The sequence below is a fragment of the Emys orbicularis genome, chromosome 4 (assembly GCF_028017835.1).
Source record: "Emys orbicularis isolate rEmyOrb1 chromosome 4, rEmyOrb1.hap1, whole genome shotgun sequence".
In the NCBI taxonomy this organism is placed as follows: domain Eukaryota; kingdom Metazoa; phylum Chordata; order Testudines; family Emydidae; genus Emys; species Emys orbicularis.
This window is the reverse complement of record NC_088686.1, coordinates 117,246,567-117,264,227: the sequence shown is the minus strand read 5'-3', so window position 1 is coordinate 117,264,227 and position 17,661 is coordinate 117,246,567. Positions and strand designations below refer to the sequence as shown.

General features: G+C 47.2%; 2 protein-coding genes across 5 annotated transcripts in view; one reads left to right on the top strand and one right to left on the bottom strand.

The window, feature by feature from the left end:
• TRPM5 (transient receptor potential cation channel subfamily M member 5) overlaps nucleotides 1–5,569 on the top strand; it is a 55,690-nt gene extending 50,121 nt beyond the window's left edge. Inside the window, exons 23-25 of the mRNA XM_065402947.1 lie at nucleotides 2,509–2,581; nucleotides 4,063–4,153; nucleotides 5,466–5,569. Coding sequence (XP_065259019.1) covers nucleotides 2,509–2,581; nucleotides 4,063–4,153; nucleotides 5,466–5,569 — 268 coding nt within the window. The remainder of the gene's footprint in view (nucleotides 1–2,508; nucleotides 2,582–4,062; nucleotides 4,154–5,465) is intronic.
• A 3,374-nt stretch (nucleotides 5,570–8,943) lies between these two features.
• Nucleotides 8,944–17,181, bottom strand: TSSC4 (tumor suppressing subtransferable candidate 4). Of its 4 annotated transcripts, none has more exons than XM_065402347.1 (4): nucleotides 17,094–17,181; nucleotides 13,779–14,010; nucleotides 11,777–11,849; nucleotides 8,944–11,134 (listed from the first exon to the last, which is right to left on the bottom strand). In XM_065402347.1, exon 4 carries the CDS (start codon nucleotides 11,047–11,049, stop codon nucleotides 10,003–10,005), a length of 1,047 nt encoding a protein of 348 aa, XP_065258419.1. In that variant the 5' UTR covers nucleotides 11,050–11,134; nucleotides 11,777–11,849; nucleotides 13,779–14,010; nucleotides 17,094–17,181; the 3' UTR covers nucleotides 8,944–10,002. The 4 variants fall into 4 exon arrangements, with proteins under 4 accessions (XP_065258419.1, XP_065258420.1, XP_065258417.1 ...); XM_065402348.1 differs by having other exon boundaries at nucleotides 13,779–13,985; XM_065402345.1 differs by having other exon boundaries at nucleotides 13,779–13,899.
• Nucleotides 17,182–17,661: the final 480 nt, after the last annotated feature.

The following is a 17,661-nucleotide window of genomic DNA, read 5'->3' as shown; positions in this document are numbered from 1 at the left end:
TTTGTTTCAGAATTTCTTGCAAGATTTCCAGCACTTCCTTGCTTTAATCTGGAAATGCTAAAAGAACAGCCTTTCACATGGTACTTTAGCCCTGGTTCTTCCGATTCTGGTCATGTTCACAGTTGGGAGAAGGTGAACCCTGGGCTCAGGGAGGCTAGCCACAGCCCAGAGGCCCCCCCACCATGGCCGCCAGCCTGCCCCCTGGCTGCCTGAGTGCCACCAGCCCCGGAGCACCAGGGGGAGGGCAGCATGGCACCCTGCAGCCCCCAAACACTGGGGTGGGCGGCACGAGCCCTGGCTCCAGCTGCCCGGAGTCCCTGGCTGTGAGTGAAGGTCTTTGACTCACCTTTGATGAATACCACTGTGGCCTAGTGGTCTGAGCATGACTTAGAGCCAGGATCAGGAGTTCCTGACTTCCACGCCGGCTCCCCATTGTTATTACAGGGGAATTATAAATCATGTTTATAGCAGTAATGCATAAGGACCAATCAAGAAGGGGTCCTCAATGTGCTAGGTATTGTACAGAGTAACAGAGTAACAGAGACCCTCTACCCCAAAGATCTTACAATCAAAACAAGCCCGGGGTGAGGGAAGTAGTATAACAAACGAGGGCTGAACAGTGTGATTGCAGTAAATGTCATGTTAGTTCCACAATGTTTTTAAACCTCGCTCCGTTTACACCACATGAAAGAGGAGGAGAACATTATCTGACAGGACTATTGTAAGGATGAGTTGATTTTTATATAGCATTCTGAAGATGGGAAGTACTAAGTTATTACCCAAAAGTATACATTATTTTAAGGGAGAAGTAAGCTATACATGTAAAGCAACACCTAAGGCAACATGAGTAAGCCTTCTTTGGGGAGGCATTTAATAACATGACTGAAATGCAGTAACTATTATTGTGAAAGATAGCCAGCATGTTGCAAAAGTTTCATTCAAACTTCAGTTCCGGCATAAACAGACAGCACTGGAATCAATTAGCTATGCTGTCTAATGGTTTTGCTTTGAGTGCTCTTTCAAAACAAGCCTTTGCCTTTCTAATTTATATCATAGCTGGAGCCTAGAACAGCCTATTTGAATATGCAGCAAAAATATTCTTCCCCTCCACCTAATCGTTACACAAAAACTGCCTGATTTGATTGTTTATTCATAATAACTTAGAACAATTAGATTATTTTTACTTTAGAGTCATCAAAGAATCACAGACTTACTTTAGACCTGTGGCCCTGGGAATAAGCAAGATGGCCAAGCAGAGCCTAATAGCTCTTATAGCAAACAATAAAAACACATCTAATTGCCTCCTAAAAGAGCCTTTTTTGACAATGACATTGTTAGTTTTAAATATTGTAAGTTAGGGATAAAGTTACTGGTTTGGGGGGTGTCGGGGCGGGGCAGAAGAGAGAATAAGTAAGAACCAGTTTTAACTTCTCTGCTCCTGATCTGAAACAGAGCCAAAAACTTTATGAAGTTGGAAAAGGTTCAGATAAATACCACCTTTTCGGCTTTCTACCCTTGCTGGTGGCAGGCAGTAATTCTGGCTGCACTGAAAGGGCCATTTTCCTGTCTCCAAAAATCTCATCAAATCTGTAGCCTCCCCAGATGCATAGACTAGGAACATATTCCTTGACCCCTGAGCTGCAGAAGCCACAGGCCAGAACACATTAGATCCAAACCCAGCAGTCAGTAAGAGCCTCCCACATAGATGCTCAAGGAATATCACCAATGAAGGGAGAGATTTGAACGAGCTGAATTCAGAAGAGGGATTTAGAAGTCAGGGGACACTTCAGGGATTGCACTGAGGCTCATGCGTGTATAGGGTGAAAGAGAGGAAGAAGCTGCCTGGGGAAAGTGCCATCAGGTGAAGCGGGTACGGACAGGGAGGCCTAAAATAGTTTGGATACATTCGGGTGAGCTCTGAAGAAGCTTTTGGACTTTGTGGGGGAGGAAGAGCTAGCATGGATATTTTGCGGTTGATTATTACCAATTAAAAGTATGTAACTAGTTTCTGGAAACAGAACACTTTGAAAAGGTTTCAAGAAACAGCTAGTACTTCTTAGCTGGTGATAAAAATACTATAGGTGCACGCCTTCCAAGTTCTGAGCTCACATTGGGTGCTGCTGCGGAAAGAGGGGTAAGGAATTGCAGCTGGCTTTACACCTTCCCAGATTCCTGGAGCAGTTGGAAACTGAATGGATCATGGCACAAGTCCTAGTAACCTAAGGACTGCTTTAACTCAGTATATAATGATTCCCTAGGGGCAATTAGACACGAGGATTGGCCAGACTGCTGTGTACTCCAGCCCTACCCCCTGCATTCTCACTATACCCTCTCTCTATGCCAGGGAATCCCCAAATGACCCTTTAGGGCAGGCAGCCTTCTGGGTGCTCCTACCTCAGCAATGCAAAGCAGGCAGACATCTATCTAGCTCGATGTCTGTTAAGAGTGATGTAGCTGTAATTTGCAGATGTCTTTGCTCAGTACGTGTCTCTGCTTTGTTTGTATTAGGGTGGACAACCTGTCTAAACATTTTAGTGGAATGAAGGAGCAAGAGAAACGGCTTAGATCTCTGGAATCACAAGTAACACTTTTTATATACTTTTTTGACCTTTTGCTAATATTCTCTTCATTTTTTGTTTGGACTTGACCTTGACCTTCTCTACAAGGAGGGGGTGGTGTTGGCATGTAGGCCTTAGCTGGTTCACTTTACATTACGAGGGCAAAAGGAAAGAGGATTCTGTTGCCATTAGGGCCCCTGGTGGCCTTATTGTTTATTTCTGTGGAGAAAGAGAGAGAGAATCTTCACTGGCCTGCCAAATGTTAGAGAGAAGGGGGAGGGTAACTGCATTTCTCTCTCATTCTGCTGGTCCTGCCAGACCAACCTCTCCCTCCAGTGGACTATTGCTGGTTCAACTCTCTTCAGGTAGCTTTCTGCTTAAACCTAACCCTTGAAGTCCTCCCTTGAACTGTTAAATCTCTTAACGACAGTCAAGTGACACTCAAATCCCATGAAACTATTTTCCAGTCTTTGAAAATAGGGAAACTGAAATCACTTCCATGCAATCAAAAACCCCATAGAGCAGTTTAAGCAAGGCGACAACACATGGGCACCAGCTTTTGGAAAGTAAGATTTGATCCACGGATCTCAATGGTCACTCAAAGTGAATACTGATAAATCCAAATTCTACTGTATGTAAAGCAAGTAAAGCATAAATTCCATTTCCAGCTGGTTTAAAAAAAAAAAAAAAAGTGTCTCATGCCTGGAGCGTTATTCCAAGGCTGAATTTCATGGCTCTGACAGAGATAAAAATTAACTATTTAGAAATGACACTGGCTGGCAGTTGGATTTTTTTTAATGTTAAAATTATACATAGTTTATGAAAATGCCCACATCCGCTGATACAAGTTATATTTTCACTGATATGATCTACACTGACTTGTTAGCATATTGAATGCAAACAGACATTTCAAAGAGATATTCTAACCTACAAATATGCAACACTAATAATACAAGGAAATTCCATCTTAAATTTCTGATGACAAGCAGCTGGTGTTTAAATAAACATTAACATTTGTAAAACAGTTTAAAAATGTTAAGCACTATCCAAGTACTAAGTAGTACATTTATTGTTTTCCATGCCACTAGAGCTCCCCAGTGAACTTTTGGCCTTGTGGCTTATCTGATTACTTTTATCGCAGAACTTTTTTCCAATACATTTTTCACTGCTCCTTAAAAATACTTTGTATTCAATAAACAATGTTGACACCAAAAGGTAAAGATAAATGGCCAAATTCAAAAGCAACACTCAAAAAATATTTTAGCTAGATACATTAAGCCACCTATTTTTCTGGTTCAAAGTTTGAGCCACCTATAGATATGTGTATATATGCAGAATAGAAATTTAGATATTTATGGTTCAGTCTATTTGATTTAATAGAAATGCTATTTAGGAAGTTTAATAATAATTACTGCTTAGATTTTCAACTTTTTAGATTTGTAAAGGATAATTAATCTGAAGGATTACAGAAATAGAATTAACATAACCACTACTTGTTTTGTAGGTTAACTACTGTTCAGCTGTTATTTCTTCAATGGCAGATACTTTAAGCAAAAATAACCTCTTGTGCAATAGACCAGTTCCAAAATATACAAGTGAGTATTTGAATTGATAATTGCAAAGCAAAATAGTGCAGGTGAAAAATTCAGTAAAAGGGTGTAAATGGCAAAGAGGAATCATGTAGAGAGGTACTGGGGTAATGGGGATGAAATTATAAAGAGGAGCATTTTGACTGCAGATCTGCAAAAGCTTCCCAACAGCAAGACATATTAGAACATGGAATCTTTGGGGCTGGGATTGTCATTTATTACATGTTTATGCAGTACCTAGGACAATGGGCCCCGACCTGGCTGAACCCTAGGCATTACCACAATATGTTTAAAAATTATAATAGGAGAATAGTAATTGTCCAGATTATCAGATGATGTAAATCAGTGTCGCTCCATTGACTTCAGTGAAGTTACACCTGCTTACACCAATTTAGGATCTGACCTTGTATCACTGGAAGGGGAAGCCTCTCTGTTTGACACATTTAAATCTTGTCCAGACTAAGAAATAGGCGATACACATTAACAATCTTGCACTGTGGCTGAGGACAGTCTGACTTAATAGATATTTTCCATGTCTATTTTTTCTTGTTTGTCAAAAAAGATACTATAATGGGAAGTAACTAAGAACTCCACAAGGTCTTGACATGGAAAGGTCTCAAAACATTACAGATTACTCATTTAGAGGTCCAAGCCCAGGCAGCCATTATCTATGACTTGTGACTATTGCCATCTCCCCTCTCTGATTTTTCCCGACGTTTACCATGACAAACTACACAATCCTAGCTAATATAAACACAACTGATTGAACATTTTCCCAGTCACAGAGTAATGTGGAACACATAAGTGTATCTGCATAGTAGAGCATAAGATTCCCCAAACATTCAAAGTAGTTTTCAATGTTCAACTTCTGGAGTAAAGCACAGATCACTAGACACAAAGTCATGAGATGGCTGAGTCTAAGTCCATACACCTCTATTTCTCTCACAACAGAGTTTGCGAAATGGACTGTTAAAAGTGGCAGTAATAGCAAATCCCCCCCCCACACACACACACCCCCCCCCAAGATTAGATTTTGTAAAAAGATTTCCATTCTTTTTAAAGAATTCCCTTGCAGCATTTTCTCCCCAAACATTGTAGTACTATCACTGCATGAGAATCAGAAATTGAAATTGACTAGAAACTAACACAAAGGTTTTTATTGTCTGAAGTGGAAAATGCAAAAATGATGCAGTCTAGTATAGCTTTTCACCGGCTGCTTAAATTTTGTAGAGCTCCCCAAAGACCCCAATAGTTATTGTAAGAGCTTATTTTCATAATACTTTTAAACTAATGCATTGATTTTTTAAAATCCTGTTAGGTTTTATGAATACCAGCACAAATCAAACAATCCTACCAGAAAGAAGTGAAGGCAAAGAGCATACAGAAGAGTCTGAAAATGACATGATGTACATTGATAATTAAATGAAGTTCTCATTTCCTCAGATTAGTTTGCCATTTTGAAGTACTTCTGGGGTGAAATCCCAACCCCACTGAAGTCAGTGGCAAAACTGCCATTAAGTTGTGGGGCCAGGACTTCACCAATGTATTCGTGAATCAGATGTATTCGTGTATCAGATGTCTTCTATTTCCTTCTCACTGTATTTATATATGTAGTGAACAGGGCAGTGAGATTTTTCCCCCTCTTCATCCCCTGCCCTTACGCAGAGTGCTTACCTGCTTGTCTACTATATTTCTCTTAACCTATTTACCCACATTAAGGAAAAGCAGATCAATTGCTAGAGGCAATCACCTGTGATGTATAACATTCTTCTCTGTCCATGTCAGACTTCCATCCTCCTTTGCCCTGCAACCGTGTCTTGCATGATTCTCTGGATCCTGAACAAAGCCTGCCATGTTGCCAGACAGGGCCCACAATACACTCCAGAACCACCTCATCTCCTGTAACATCTGCTCTGCACGCTCTCTTTGTTGCATCTTCTTCTCCTATCTTCTCTTCCACCTCCCGTTTCCTGGTCCTTATCCTCCCATCTAATCCATGCTGACACTCTTGTTTAGCCATATAAAGACTCTCTCCTCTACCCTACTCTTGTAGCCTGTGTACTTCATTTCACCAGTCATGGTAATAAACATCTTCTACTGCCCCCTGGTACCTTCTCTGATGCCCTCCAGACTGATACCATCACCATATTTTCAAAAACACTTCTGTGCCCTCCACTCCCTTCTCAAATTTCCTTTTTATATTGAGGACTTCATTTCTTGATTGTTATTCCCTGTATTCTTCCCAGAGGAATTACTCTGACAAAAAGTGTGATACTTACTGTGACACTTCACAAGACTGGCACAGTAAAATTAGTTGCCTCACCTGTTTGCTGAAGAAAGCTCAATTTCATGGGCTCTTTACTTCCCTAGAGATTGTTAATCAAAAGCAAATCAGGAAATAACCCAGGGCTTCAACCAGGGCTGCCCAGAGGATTCAGGGGGCCTGGACCAAAGCAATTTCAGGGGCTCCTTCCATTAAAAAAAGCTGTAATACTATAGAATACTATATTCTCGTGGGGGGCCCTGCAGGGCCCAGGGCAAATTGCCCCACTTGCCCCCCCTCTGGGCGGCCCTGGCTTCAACAGCATAGAAGCTAGATTTTTGCACTGATTTAGTTTTTCTCATCCCCAAACTGTTATACTTTCCAGCATCTCCTCCTTATCTTGACTATGGTAATTTCCTCCTTTATGGCCTTTCCTTAGTCCTAACTTCTCCCAGATGCAGAAACGGAAACATCTTTTGTCCTCAAGTCTTCACTGGCTTGCTGTCCATTTCAAAACCCAAAGCACATAATTGTTCTACTACCCTCACCCCCTCGACTCTACCCACTATGCTCCCTGAATGCCAGACTTCTGCCTGCTGTCTGTGTTGCTTTAATAGTGGGCAACAGAAACTCTCCCAACACAGCCCCAGAAGTTGGAACAGCTTCCTTACCTCCAAGAACTCTTCTGACTTTTTTCATCTTCTTGTCTGATGCCTCTGAAAAATCAAATCCTACTCCACAAAAACAGTCATTTTTCCTAGAAACTAGACCTATGAACATTTCACCTTTTGTCTTTTCATTACAGTAGCTACAAATATTACACTTGTATATTTGACATTGACTTTATTTGCACATATAGGCTAACTGGCTGTGAAACCTTGTTATACTTTTGTACGAGACAGCATACACAAATAAACTGAATTTTACTACTTAAAAGGTTCTCTTCCTGTAATTTTGTAGGGATAGTGCCCAACCTTTTGGATTAATGTAAATACACTATTGGCAAAATGTACTGGACTTCTGGCTTTCTTGGATGGACAGGCCTCAATTAAATTGGATTTCCTAGAAAATATTATACCTGTAGGCTCCTATGTATCATAAATGCTGATCCTGGTAAGTTACATACCTTCCCAGTCAGGTTTCTTGATCTCAGAAAACCACCACCACACACAAAAATAAAAAAATAGAAGATCAGGTCACAAAGCTTTTATGGAAGCTTTCAAGCAAGAGGTTCTTGTTAATGGAAATAAAGCTGTTAAGGACTTCCTCCTACTATAGGAATTTGCTCATCTTATTTTCAAGTCAGCTGTGCCACATCACTGTGGCCTACACAGGGGAACAGTTTTGGCATCCATGCTACAATAGTTCATTCACCTTTAGGTTAGGGACAGAGGTGGAACCAATGGCTACTGCTTTAGGGACATTTTGTGTTTAGGAAGTAGTCAGTTTGCCAAACCAAAACACTTCCTGCCATTACTGATGTCATCAGTGAATTCAGATCCTTATTTGAAAGCAAAATATATGGTGACAACTCTGGAAGTTATACCTTATCTGAATTTTTGTGTATCCCCTTCAAACCAGCAGGATTTATGTATTTAGGTATGTCCTATGAATGTCCATAGACTCTAATTGTTCCTCATTGTTGCTCTCCAAGCCAATTTGTCCTGGATAAGGTCAGTTTCACAAGACTGGCACTATTGCCCCACCCTCTACCCATTGTACATTATTATTTTTTTCTGGAAGCAACAACCAGATGCTCTGGACTGCACAAGCAAAAAAGCAGCCATGGTTCCTGTCCTGCAGCCAAGAATTTTCTCTCTAGAGATTTCAAGCACACTATCAGTAATATTCCCAAGTTTGCATGAGGGTTTAAGCAATGGATCTCTAGCTACAATGAATGAATGTAGTGAAATTGCAGATTCCAAGGAAAGGAGAGATGGCCTTTTACTGCCCAGTTATAAATATTACAACTTGGCTAATTAATTGCATATTATTAAATTGTTAATCTACACTGGCCATGATAAATCAAGCCAAATTGCCTAAGCAATATGCTGTCTTTGCAGTGTTTCTCAATCTTTTTGATACCAGGGACTGGCTTGCTGCCTTCCTAAATTGTGGCAGGCAGATCTCAGGGACTGGACCAGTCATTAAGAAACAGTATAAATATCCATTCTAAGAATGTAACCTTTCAACCTCAGTTTTCCCTCATCTAACCAAAGGCATCGTCAGAACTTACTAACCTGCCTCACAAGAATATTTGTAAACTGCTATGTAAAAGTTTAACATTCATTGTTGTTGTGTTAATGATTCCATTTGCACTTGTAAAGCTACTCTGGTGTTACAAAAAAAAATAGTAGTAAGACCAAGAGAGGGAAAAAAAGCCCCCTCTACATATTTAGAGTAAAATCCTCTCAGATTCTTACCTGAAATCCCACCTTGCCAAATGAAACTGTCTCTATATTTCGCTACTAATATTCATAGTTGTGTTTGATGCTAATACACCTATAGGTGGAAAACAGACCCAGAAACCAAATTACAACTAAATGTTTTTATTGACATCCAAAGTATAAAGAGAATCTCTTAGTACAAGTCCTTCCCTTCCAATTAGTCCACTTAAGAGTCAAAATGGAAGCACTGCAATTTATGGAGATGAGACATCAGCACAGCACATCACTCACACACAGGGTAAAAGCTTGTGGCTACTTGACCAGTCAATAAGCTGTCACACAAATTTCAGTTGTACACACAGCACGTTGAGAAGTGGCTGAGGCTTTCACGCATGTCTTTGCTAAAATGTTTCCAAAGATGTTTTGTCTCAACAGGCCTCATGTTTCTTTTAAACTTTTACCAAATAAGATATGTTAGAAAGTAACCGAGGGAAAATACTCAGACTACCTTAAAAACCATTTAATTTGCCACTCCTGATTGTGCCCTCTCAGCTCATGGTCAGTTACTTACTGTGTTTTTATTTTCGGTGGCAGTGGGGAAAGCATGGCTCAATCCTTGTCCCACCTGATCCCAATTAGGGACATACATATTAAGGGAATATTTCCCTCCCTGAGGTAGGGAATCAGGATATAAATTTAATCCTACTGGGTTTGGTTTTTAATGCTTTAAAACTCTACCTTAATATGTTCCTCTTCAATCCTGATCCCTTTTGACCCCAGACTTCTACAGCACTGGCCAGGGGGTTCTAATTTTTTTAAGAGGGTGGAAAAGTAGGGAAAGGCAGGGGGTCCTCCTGGATCCCTCACTTTTCCCACTGAAGTACTTGTGTTAGGATAGCCTATCTCTGTGGTCAAAGACTTGACACTGTGTCAGCGTCAGTCAGAGGGGCTTGCTCAAGAGCACACACCCCACTCCCTACCCCTCAAGGTGCTGTGCCCACACTGTTCCCTGCAGGTATAGAGTTTTTATACCTTAATTTCTAACAAACTTACTAAAAATAGTATATTTGGAGACCATGAAACTGAGTGCTAGACAAATGCCTGACACCTGCCCCACTAATGAGATCTGAGCTGAGAGAGAGCAAACAAAGGTAGCCTTCTGGAATAACACTGAAGCCTCTGGATGGGTATAATTAGTTTCTCTCTTAAGACTCTTCAGCCTCTTCATAGTCTGCTTTGAGACGGAAATGCTTCCTACTCCTTTTCTTACTACCGTGAAACCCTACGGTTTCCACCAAAGCATCTTCACCTGTGTGAGCGGAACCTGTGCCAAGTTCCCTTTTTGTACCCAGGTCCCCCAACTTCAGCTGCTCCTCTTCCTCCATCGTCTTCTTCCCTTCAATGTCTAGATGGCCCAGCTCAACTTCATCTTCGTCCTTCAGGTCACTGCCCTTTTTGGGAGATTTCTCATTCAGACCTTGCTTTGTATTCATGAGCTTCTTACCATCCTCCTCTGCTGGTCTTTTCCTTTCCGAACTACGCATGCTTATCTTTGTGGGCTTGGTAAATATTATCCTTCCAGCACCATAGCTGGAGGGGTCCTGATTGAAATATGGGGTGTAGCTGTCTTGCATAGCTGAGCTTTCTTCTCCTTCTTTCTTCTTCAAGCCCTCTAGGAACTCCATGGCAGCCATCCTGTTGGTCTTATCACTGGACTCTGAAACTCCCTCCAGGCTGTACTTTGTCCAGCGTTCTGGATGTGCCACGTAGTCTGGGACTCCGGGAGAGCTTTTGGGAGCTGGGGGTGGCTTGCTTTGCCTTCCAAGGCTTTCTGCAGCCATCTTGCTTAAAGGAGTGGGTGGGGGCAGAGGGCGCTTAAACCTCCCATCAATAATGTTATCTTCAGCCATAGAGGGCGCCGCTAATTTGGCTGCCCCTTCCAGGCCGTCAAATATGCTCTGGCTACGCAGCGAGAAGGTAGAGCTCATGCCTCTCAGATGGAATGGCTGGACGGGAGACTTACGGTTGTTGTTTGAAGAATCAGGGATCTCATCTGATCCATAACCTACATCATCCAAAGATGGTGGTTCCACTGGAGAAATCGTATCAACTTCTGCTTCATCGACTAAGCCAAAGTCTTCAGAGTCTGAATCACTGAGTGAAACTGTGTCAGAAGGTAGGGCGCCCTCATAATCTTTGGCCCCACCAGCCACTATACCCATAAAGGGCTCACCGGCACCTTCATCTCCCATCTTTGGGCTGTTACTCAACTGTGCTCTCTGGCTTAGGCCCAGCTGCAGCAAATAAGGTCTTCCAAATATCTAGTGACTTTAAAGCCTGGAATGAGAAAGAACAAATATAAATTCATCTGTGAAATGAGAACCACATCAGAACAGGATGTCCTGAGAAACTCTTCTGTTCACATCACAGCAATTCAAGACCATGGAAAACTGTGTGACTTAAGAAGTGGTGCAAATGAAACAGAAAAGAGCTAGTGTGAGGAGACTACCCCTGCTATATTCTGAGCTCAACATTCTCAGGGCTCACCGAGGAAAGGGTTGCAGCATCCACTGTGCTATTTAAAAAAATACTGTGATTGTCCTTATTTCAACTGATGTTGTACATGACTGACATTGTGTACTGTGTCAAGTCATATTGCTACAAATCTCAGGTACATGTACCTCATTCTGTCACTTGATAAATTTTTGTTTGAAATAAAACCATTCTTTTGTGCATGAATGTGAGCAATTAATGCACATATACAGGGCTTATTTCAGAATATAGGCCTAGTTAAAATAGGTTTTTGTTATTACCAATACACCAGTTTTAATTAACAATTCAGGGTTTTTTTCCTCCAATATATAAATATATGAATACACTGCAAAATTTTAAGGTAGAAAAAATATATTCCTAAACTATATAAATATAGGTTCTCAATAAAGACTGTAAATAGGCATGGAAAGTGTGCTAGTCACTCACTGTCTCTTGAGACTGAAACAATTTCCCTTCCTCTGGGTCAGTTAAAGCCACCAAGGATCTCAGCTCCTGCACCCTAGAAAACAAATATCTACATCACAAGGTAGGAAAATTCATTTTTTTTTAAAAGGTATTTTAAAAGGAACGGTTAGCACATTTCTCAGTCATCTCCAACTGTGGCACTGATTCCTAATTTTTGACATGAGCCTGTGCTAATAAAAACTCTGCAGACATTTCTGGGATTTAGGTTGGAAAAAGAACTCTGCACTTTCTGCTGAGACACACACCAATGAAGCCACTCAGGACATAATGCCAATGCCAAAATTCATGGTCCCAGCCTGAGTTCAATGGGAAAGAAAAACAACAGATGTTTTCAAAATTTTCTTTTTAGTTTCCAGTAGCTACAAAATACCCCACCGAGAACTGAATTTGACTAAATGAAAAGAGATTTTTAGCAGAGGAGTGTCAAAATCAGTGTGGTCAACAAGAATAACTGATAAATAATAGTAATCATGAACAGCATTGCACACTACACCCATGATGGTAAAATTTGCAGGACAGAGAGGGGAGAAAAGTATGGGCCAGATTTCAAAAGAGCTGAGCACTCACAATAGGGGCCAAATTTTGAAAGCCTGTAATCAGTTAGACATCAAAATAAGAGAAAAAGATTTTTTACATTGGGTCCTGAACACCTTTAAAAATCTTACTCCTGGGGACACAAGGGCCAACTTTTCAAAGTGCCAGGGGGTGCTCGATCCCCCAGCACTGTCCCAGGCCCTGCCCCACTCCACCCCTTCCCCCATGGCCCCACTCCCCCCACCTCTTCCCACCCCTGCCCCACCTCTTCCCGCCCTGCTCAGTTCCCCCACTCCCCAAGCGTGCCGTGTTCTTGCTCCTCTCCCTCCCTCCCAGCCTCCTGCACGCCCCAAAACAGCTGTTTCACAGCAGGCGCGAGGAGACACAAGGGGGAGGCACAGCTCCACAGGGCCCTGGAGCACCCACAGAGTCTATGCCTATGCCTGAGGAAATTCTGTGCCACTGTGCAGTGCAGAATTTTGAAGAAATTAATGTGTGCGCAGAATTTCCTTTTCCTCCACAGAAATGGGCTGCAGTGCTGCTAGCTGCCAAAAGGGGCTATTGGAGCCAGCAAAGCCCAGCTCACACATTGAATATACCGCTGAGAGGCGGGAGAGGGAGCTAGAGAGTTCCTGGGAGGTGCAGTTCCCAGCATGCCGAGAGGGAAGGAGAGGGCAGCACGCAGGAAACTCCATGAAAGCCTGGGACCAAGCATCAGGCTGTTTCTCCCACTGGATCCCGGGGTTTTCAGGGGAGGGAGGACCACGGCTGGGCTCGGGGGGGAGGGGTGGTGCATTTATTCGGCCCAGGGGGGCCCCACATCTGGGTTTGGGGTGGGGGGTTCTGGTGTATTGGCTGGGGGGGGGGGCAGTGGGGAAGGTGGCAGAGAAACAGGAACCGGGTTGTATTAGGGGTTTCTTTAACACTCTACGCCTGGGAGAATTTTTGTGTCTGTATTGTTACAGACATACTTGCTGACAGATATTCTGAAATAAATTACCAAAATAATTTAAACTGGCGTGATTATGAAGTGTTATTTTGACAAAATTTGCAGAATTTTGTGTGTAGAATTTTTAACTGTTTGGCACCCCAGGAGTAAAATCTGGACATATGTCATAATGGGCGCATTTGAAAATATGGCCTTTAGTTGGGTGAAGTGGAAGATGAGCACTTGAAAATCTGGCCCTATGACACTTTGCAGTCATAGCACATGGTTCAATCGCTTTTGCAGAAACAACAGCAATCCTCCAAACTACATGAAGGAGAAAGGAGCAAATGCACCTGCATAAGGGCTGCTTTCAAACTGGCAGTTCACCACAGCTGGGACTGGCATAAAGACAGAAAGGAAAAGTTCCCAAACTTTGAAAACCTCTTCCACCTCAACAACAAAGACCAAGAGTACTGACCCCTACATCCCAAGGAGACTCACAGTTTCTTGGTGGTGATCTGAATATGGTACAACTCAGACAGGATGGCATCTCTCTGAATGGACAGGTCCGCAGGAGAATCTTCCATGCTGCTCTCAATCAGGCTCTCCCTCCTTCCTCCTCCTGCAGCAGGGGGAGCCAGAGAGCACAGTCACTCCAGGTCAGCTGTTACCACACTCGCCTCCAGGGCAATGCTTTACAGGAGACAGCTGTTAGTGATGGATCTCAGATACCCTAGCAGTAGGCTGCACGTCAGTATTTTAGACGGACAGCAGCATCTGACAGCCTCGCAGCGTGTCATGTGCTGAGCTCACAGCTCCCCAGGGCAAGACAGTGATCTCACTACACAGAGGGGGCTGTGATGAGGAGGGTCAGGGGGCTGTGACCCCCCCAGGCAGGGTTATGATGCAGGGGAGGCACTGGGGAGGGGCTATGACCCCCCCAGGCAGAGTTATGATGCAAGGGAGGCACTGGGGAGGGGCTGTGATGCAGGGGAAGGGGGCTGTGACCTCCCCAGGCAGGGTTGTGATGCAGGGGAGGCACTGGGGATCGGCTGTGATGCAGGGGAAGTGGGACTGTGACTCCCCAGGCAGGGTTATGATGCAGGGGAGGCACTCAGGAGGGGCTGTGACCCCCCCAGGCAGGGTTATGATGCAAGGGAGGCACTGGGGATCGGCTGTGATGCAGGGGAAGGGGGCTGTGACCTCCCCAGACAGGGTTGTGATGCAAGGGAGGCACTGGGGAGGGGTTGTGATGCAGGAGAAGGGGGACTGTGACCCCCCAGGCAGGGTTATGATGCAAGGGAGGCACTCAGGAGGGGCTGTGACCCCCCCCCCCAGGCAGGGTTATGATGCAAGGGAGGCACTGGGGAGGGGTTGTGATGCAGGGGAAGGGGGACTGTGACCCCCCCAGGCAGGGTTATGATGCAGGGGAGGCACTCAGGAGCGGCTGTGACCCCCCCAGGCAGGGTTATGATGCAAGGGAGGCACTGGGGATTGGCTGTGATGCAGGGGAAGGGGTCTGTGACCTCCCCAGGCAGGGTTATGATGCAGGGGAGGCACTGGGGATTGGCTGTGATGCAGGGGAAGGGGGCTGTGACCTCCCCAGGCAGGGTTATGATGCAGGGGAGGCACTGGGGATTGGCTGTGATGCAGGGGAAGGGGGCTGTGACCTCCCCAGGCAGGGTTATGATGCAGGGGAGGCACTGGGGATCGGCTGTGATGCAGGGGAAGGGGGCTGTGACCCCCCCAGGCAGGGTTATGATGCAGGGGAGGCACTGGGGATCGGCTGTGATGCAGGGGAAGGGGGCTGTGACCCCCCAGGCAGGGTTATGATGCAAGGGAGGCACTCAGGAGGGGCTGACACCCCCCCAGGCAGGGTTATGATGCAAGGGAGGCACTGGGGAGGGGTTGTGATGCAGGAGAAGGGGGCTGTGACCCCCCAGGCAGGGTTATGATGCAGGGGAGGCACTGGGGATCGGCTGTGATGCAGGGGAAGGGGGCTGTGACCCCCCAGGCAGGGTTATGATGCAAGGGAGGCACTCAGGAGGGGCTGTGACCCCCCCAGGCAGGGTTATGATGCAAGGGAGGCACTGGGGATTGGCTGTGATGCAGGGGAAGGGGTCTGTGACCTCCCCAGGCAGGGTTATGATGCAGGGGAGGCACTGGGGATTGGCTGTGATGCAGGGGAAGGGGGCTGTGACCTCCCCAGGCAGGGTTATGATGCAGGGGAGGCACTGGGGATTGGCTGTGATGCAGGGGAAGGGGGCTGTGACCTCCCCAGGCAGGGTTATGATGCAGGGGAGGCACTGGGGATCGGCTGTGATGCAGGGGAAGGGGGCTGTGACCCCCCCAGGCAGGGTTATGATGCAGGGGAGGCACTGGGGATCGGCTGTGATGCAGGGGAAGGGGGCTGTGACCCCCCAGGCAGGGTTATGATGCAAGGGAGGCACTCAGGAGGGGCTGTGACCCCCCCAGGCAGGATTATGATGCAAGGGAGGCACTGGGGAGGGGTTGTGATGCAGGAGAAGGGGGCTGTGACCCCCCAGGCAGGGTTATGATGCAGGGGAGGCACTGGGGATCGGCTGTGATGCAGGGGAAGGGGGCTGTGACCCCCCAGGCAGGGTTATGATGCAAGGGAGGCACTCAGGAGGGGCTGTGACCCCCCCAGGCAGGGTTATGATGCAGGGGAGGCACTGGGGATCAGCTGTGATGCAGGGGAAGGGGGCTGTGACCCCCCAGGCAGGGTTATGATGCAAGGGAGGCACTCAGGAGGGGCTGTGACCCCCCCAGGCAGGGTTATGATGCAAGGGAGGCACTGGGGAGGGGTTGTGATGCAGGGGAAGGGGGCTGTGACCCCCCAGGCAGGGTTATGATGCAGGGGAGGCACTGGGGATCGGCTGTGATGCAGGGGAAGGGGGCTGTGACCCCCCAGGCAGGGTTATGATGCAGGGGAGGCACTCAGGAGGGGCTGTGATGCAGGGGAAGGGGGCTGTGACCTCCCCAGGCAGGGTTATGATGCAGGGGAGGCACTGGGGATTGGCTGTGATGCAGGGGAAGGGGGCTGTGACCTCCCCAGGCAGGGTTATGATGCAGGGGAGGCACTGGGGATCGGCTGTGATGCAGGGGAAGGGGGCTGTGACCCCCCCAGGCAGGGTTATGATGCAGGGGAGGCACTGGGGATCGGCTGTGATGCAGGGGAAGGGGGCTGTGACCCCCCAGGCAGGGTTATGATGCAGGGGAGGCACTCAGGAGGGGCTGTGACCTCCCCAGGCAGGGTTATGATGCAGGGGAGGCACTGGGGATCGGCTGTGATGCAGGGGAAGGGGGCTGTGACCCCCCCAGGCAGGGTTATGATGCAGGGGAGGCACTGGGGATTGGCTGTGATGCAGGGGAAGGGGGCTGTGACCCCCCAGGCAGGGTTATGATGCAGGGGAGGCACTCAGGAGGGGCTGTGACCCCCCAGGCAGGGCTGAGACGGTGGAGCAGGAGGGAGGTTCTGGGCCCGGGGTCTGTGACGCTGGGGGGCGGGGCTGTGACAATGGATAGGGGCGGAGCTCGGGGGCCTATGACCCCGGGGGTCGGGGCTGTGATACCGGCAGCGGGCCAGGGCTCGGTTCAGGGGGGCTGTAACCCCGGGCAGGGGGAAGCGGGGCTGTGAGTCCCCGGGCAGGGGGAGGCCCAGGGGCCTGTGACCCCGGGGCTAGCCAGGGGGCAATTCCCCGGGGCGGACGGGCAGTCCCCGGCCGACCAGGGAACCGGTGCCCGCAGCGCGGCCGAGACCGCCGCGGGCAGGGCGGGAACACGCGCGGCCCGTACCTCACGGAGCGCGGCCCAACCGCTCCTCTTCGCAGCGCGCGGCCCAGGCGGGTATATCCGGCCGCTCCCCGCAGCGCGGCGCGCGCACAGGAAGGGCGCCGTCAGCCGCGGCGGCCCGTGCGGAGCACGCTGGGAAGCCGAGTCCCCACCGCCTGCTGAGCCACTACTGAGCGACAGCTCCCAGCCCCCCGAGCTGCTATTCCCATGAGGCAAAGCGGGAGGGGGAGAAACACCCACCCGCTTTGCCCCCTGGGAGTTGTAGTCCCCAGGGCGCCGGGCTCGGGCCAGCTTGATAGGCCAGGCCGGAGCAGCGGGAGGGGGCAGGGCGGTCGTTAGTGACAGGCTGGGGCTGATCAGGGCACAAGGCTCCACGCCCAGGCCTAGGAGAGCAGGAGCCAACTCAAACACTGCCCTCTGCTGGCCGGCACTGGTACTGCACCGCCCATGTTACAGGGCCCTACGAACCAGTCGGTGTATGGTGAATGCAACGTGCCCATTGCTGCTCCCCACAGTGCTCCTGCAGCCAGCGTGACGTGCACAGCTACAGGGCAAAGTGCAACGTGCCCAA

Coding starts and splice junctions, on each gene's coding strand:
- TSSC4 (XM_065402347.1), bottom strand. CDS start 11,049: ATGGGAGATGAAGGTGCCGGTGAGCCCTTTATGGGTATAGTGGCTGGT.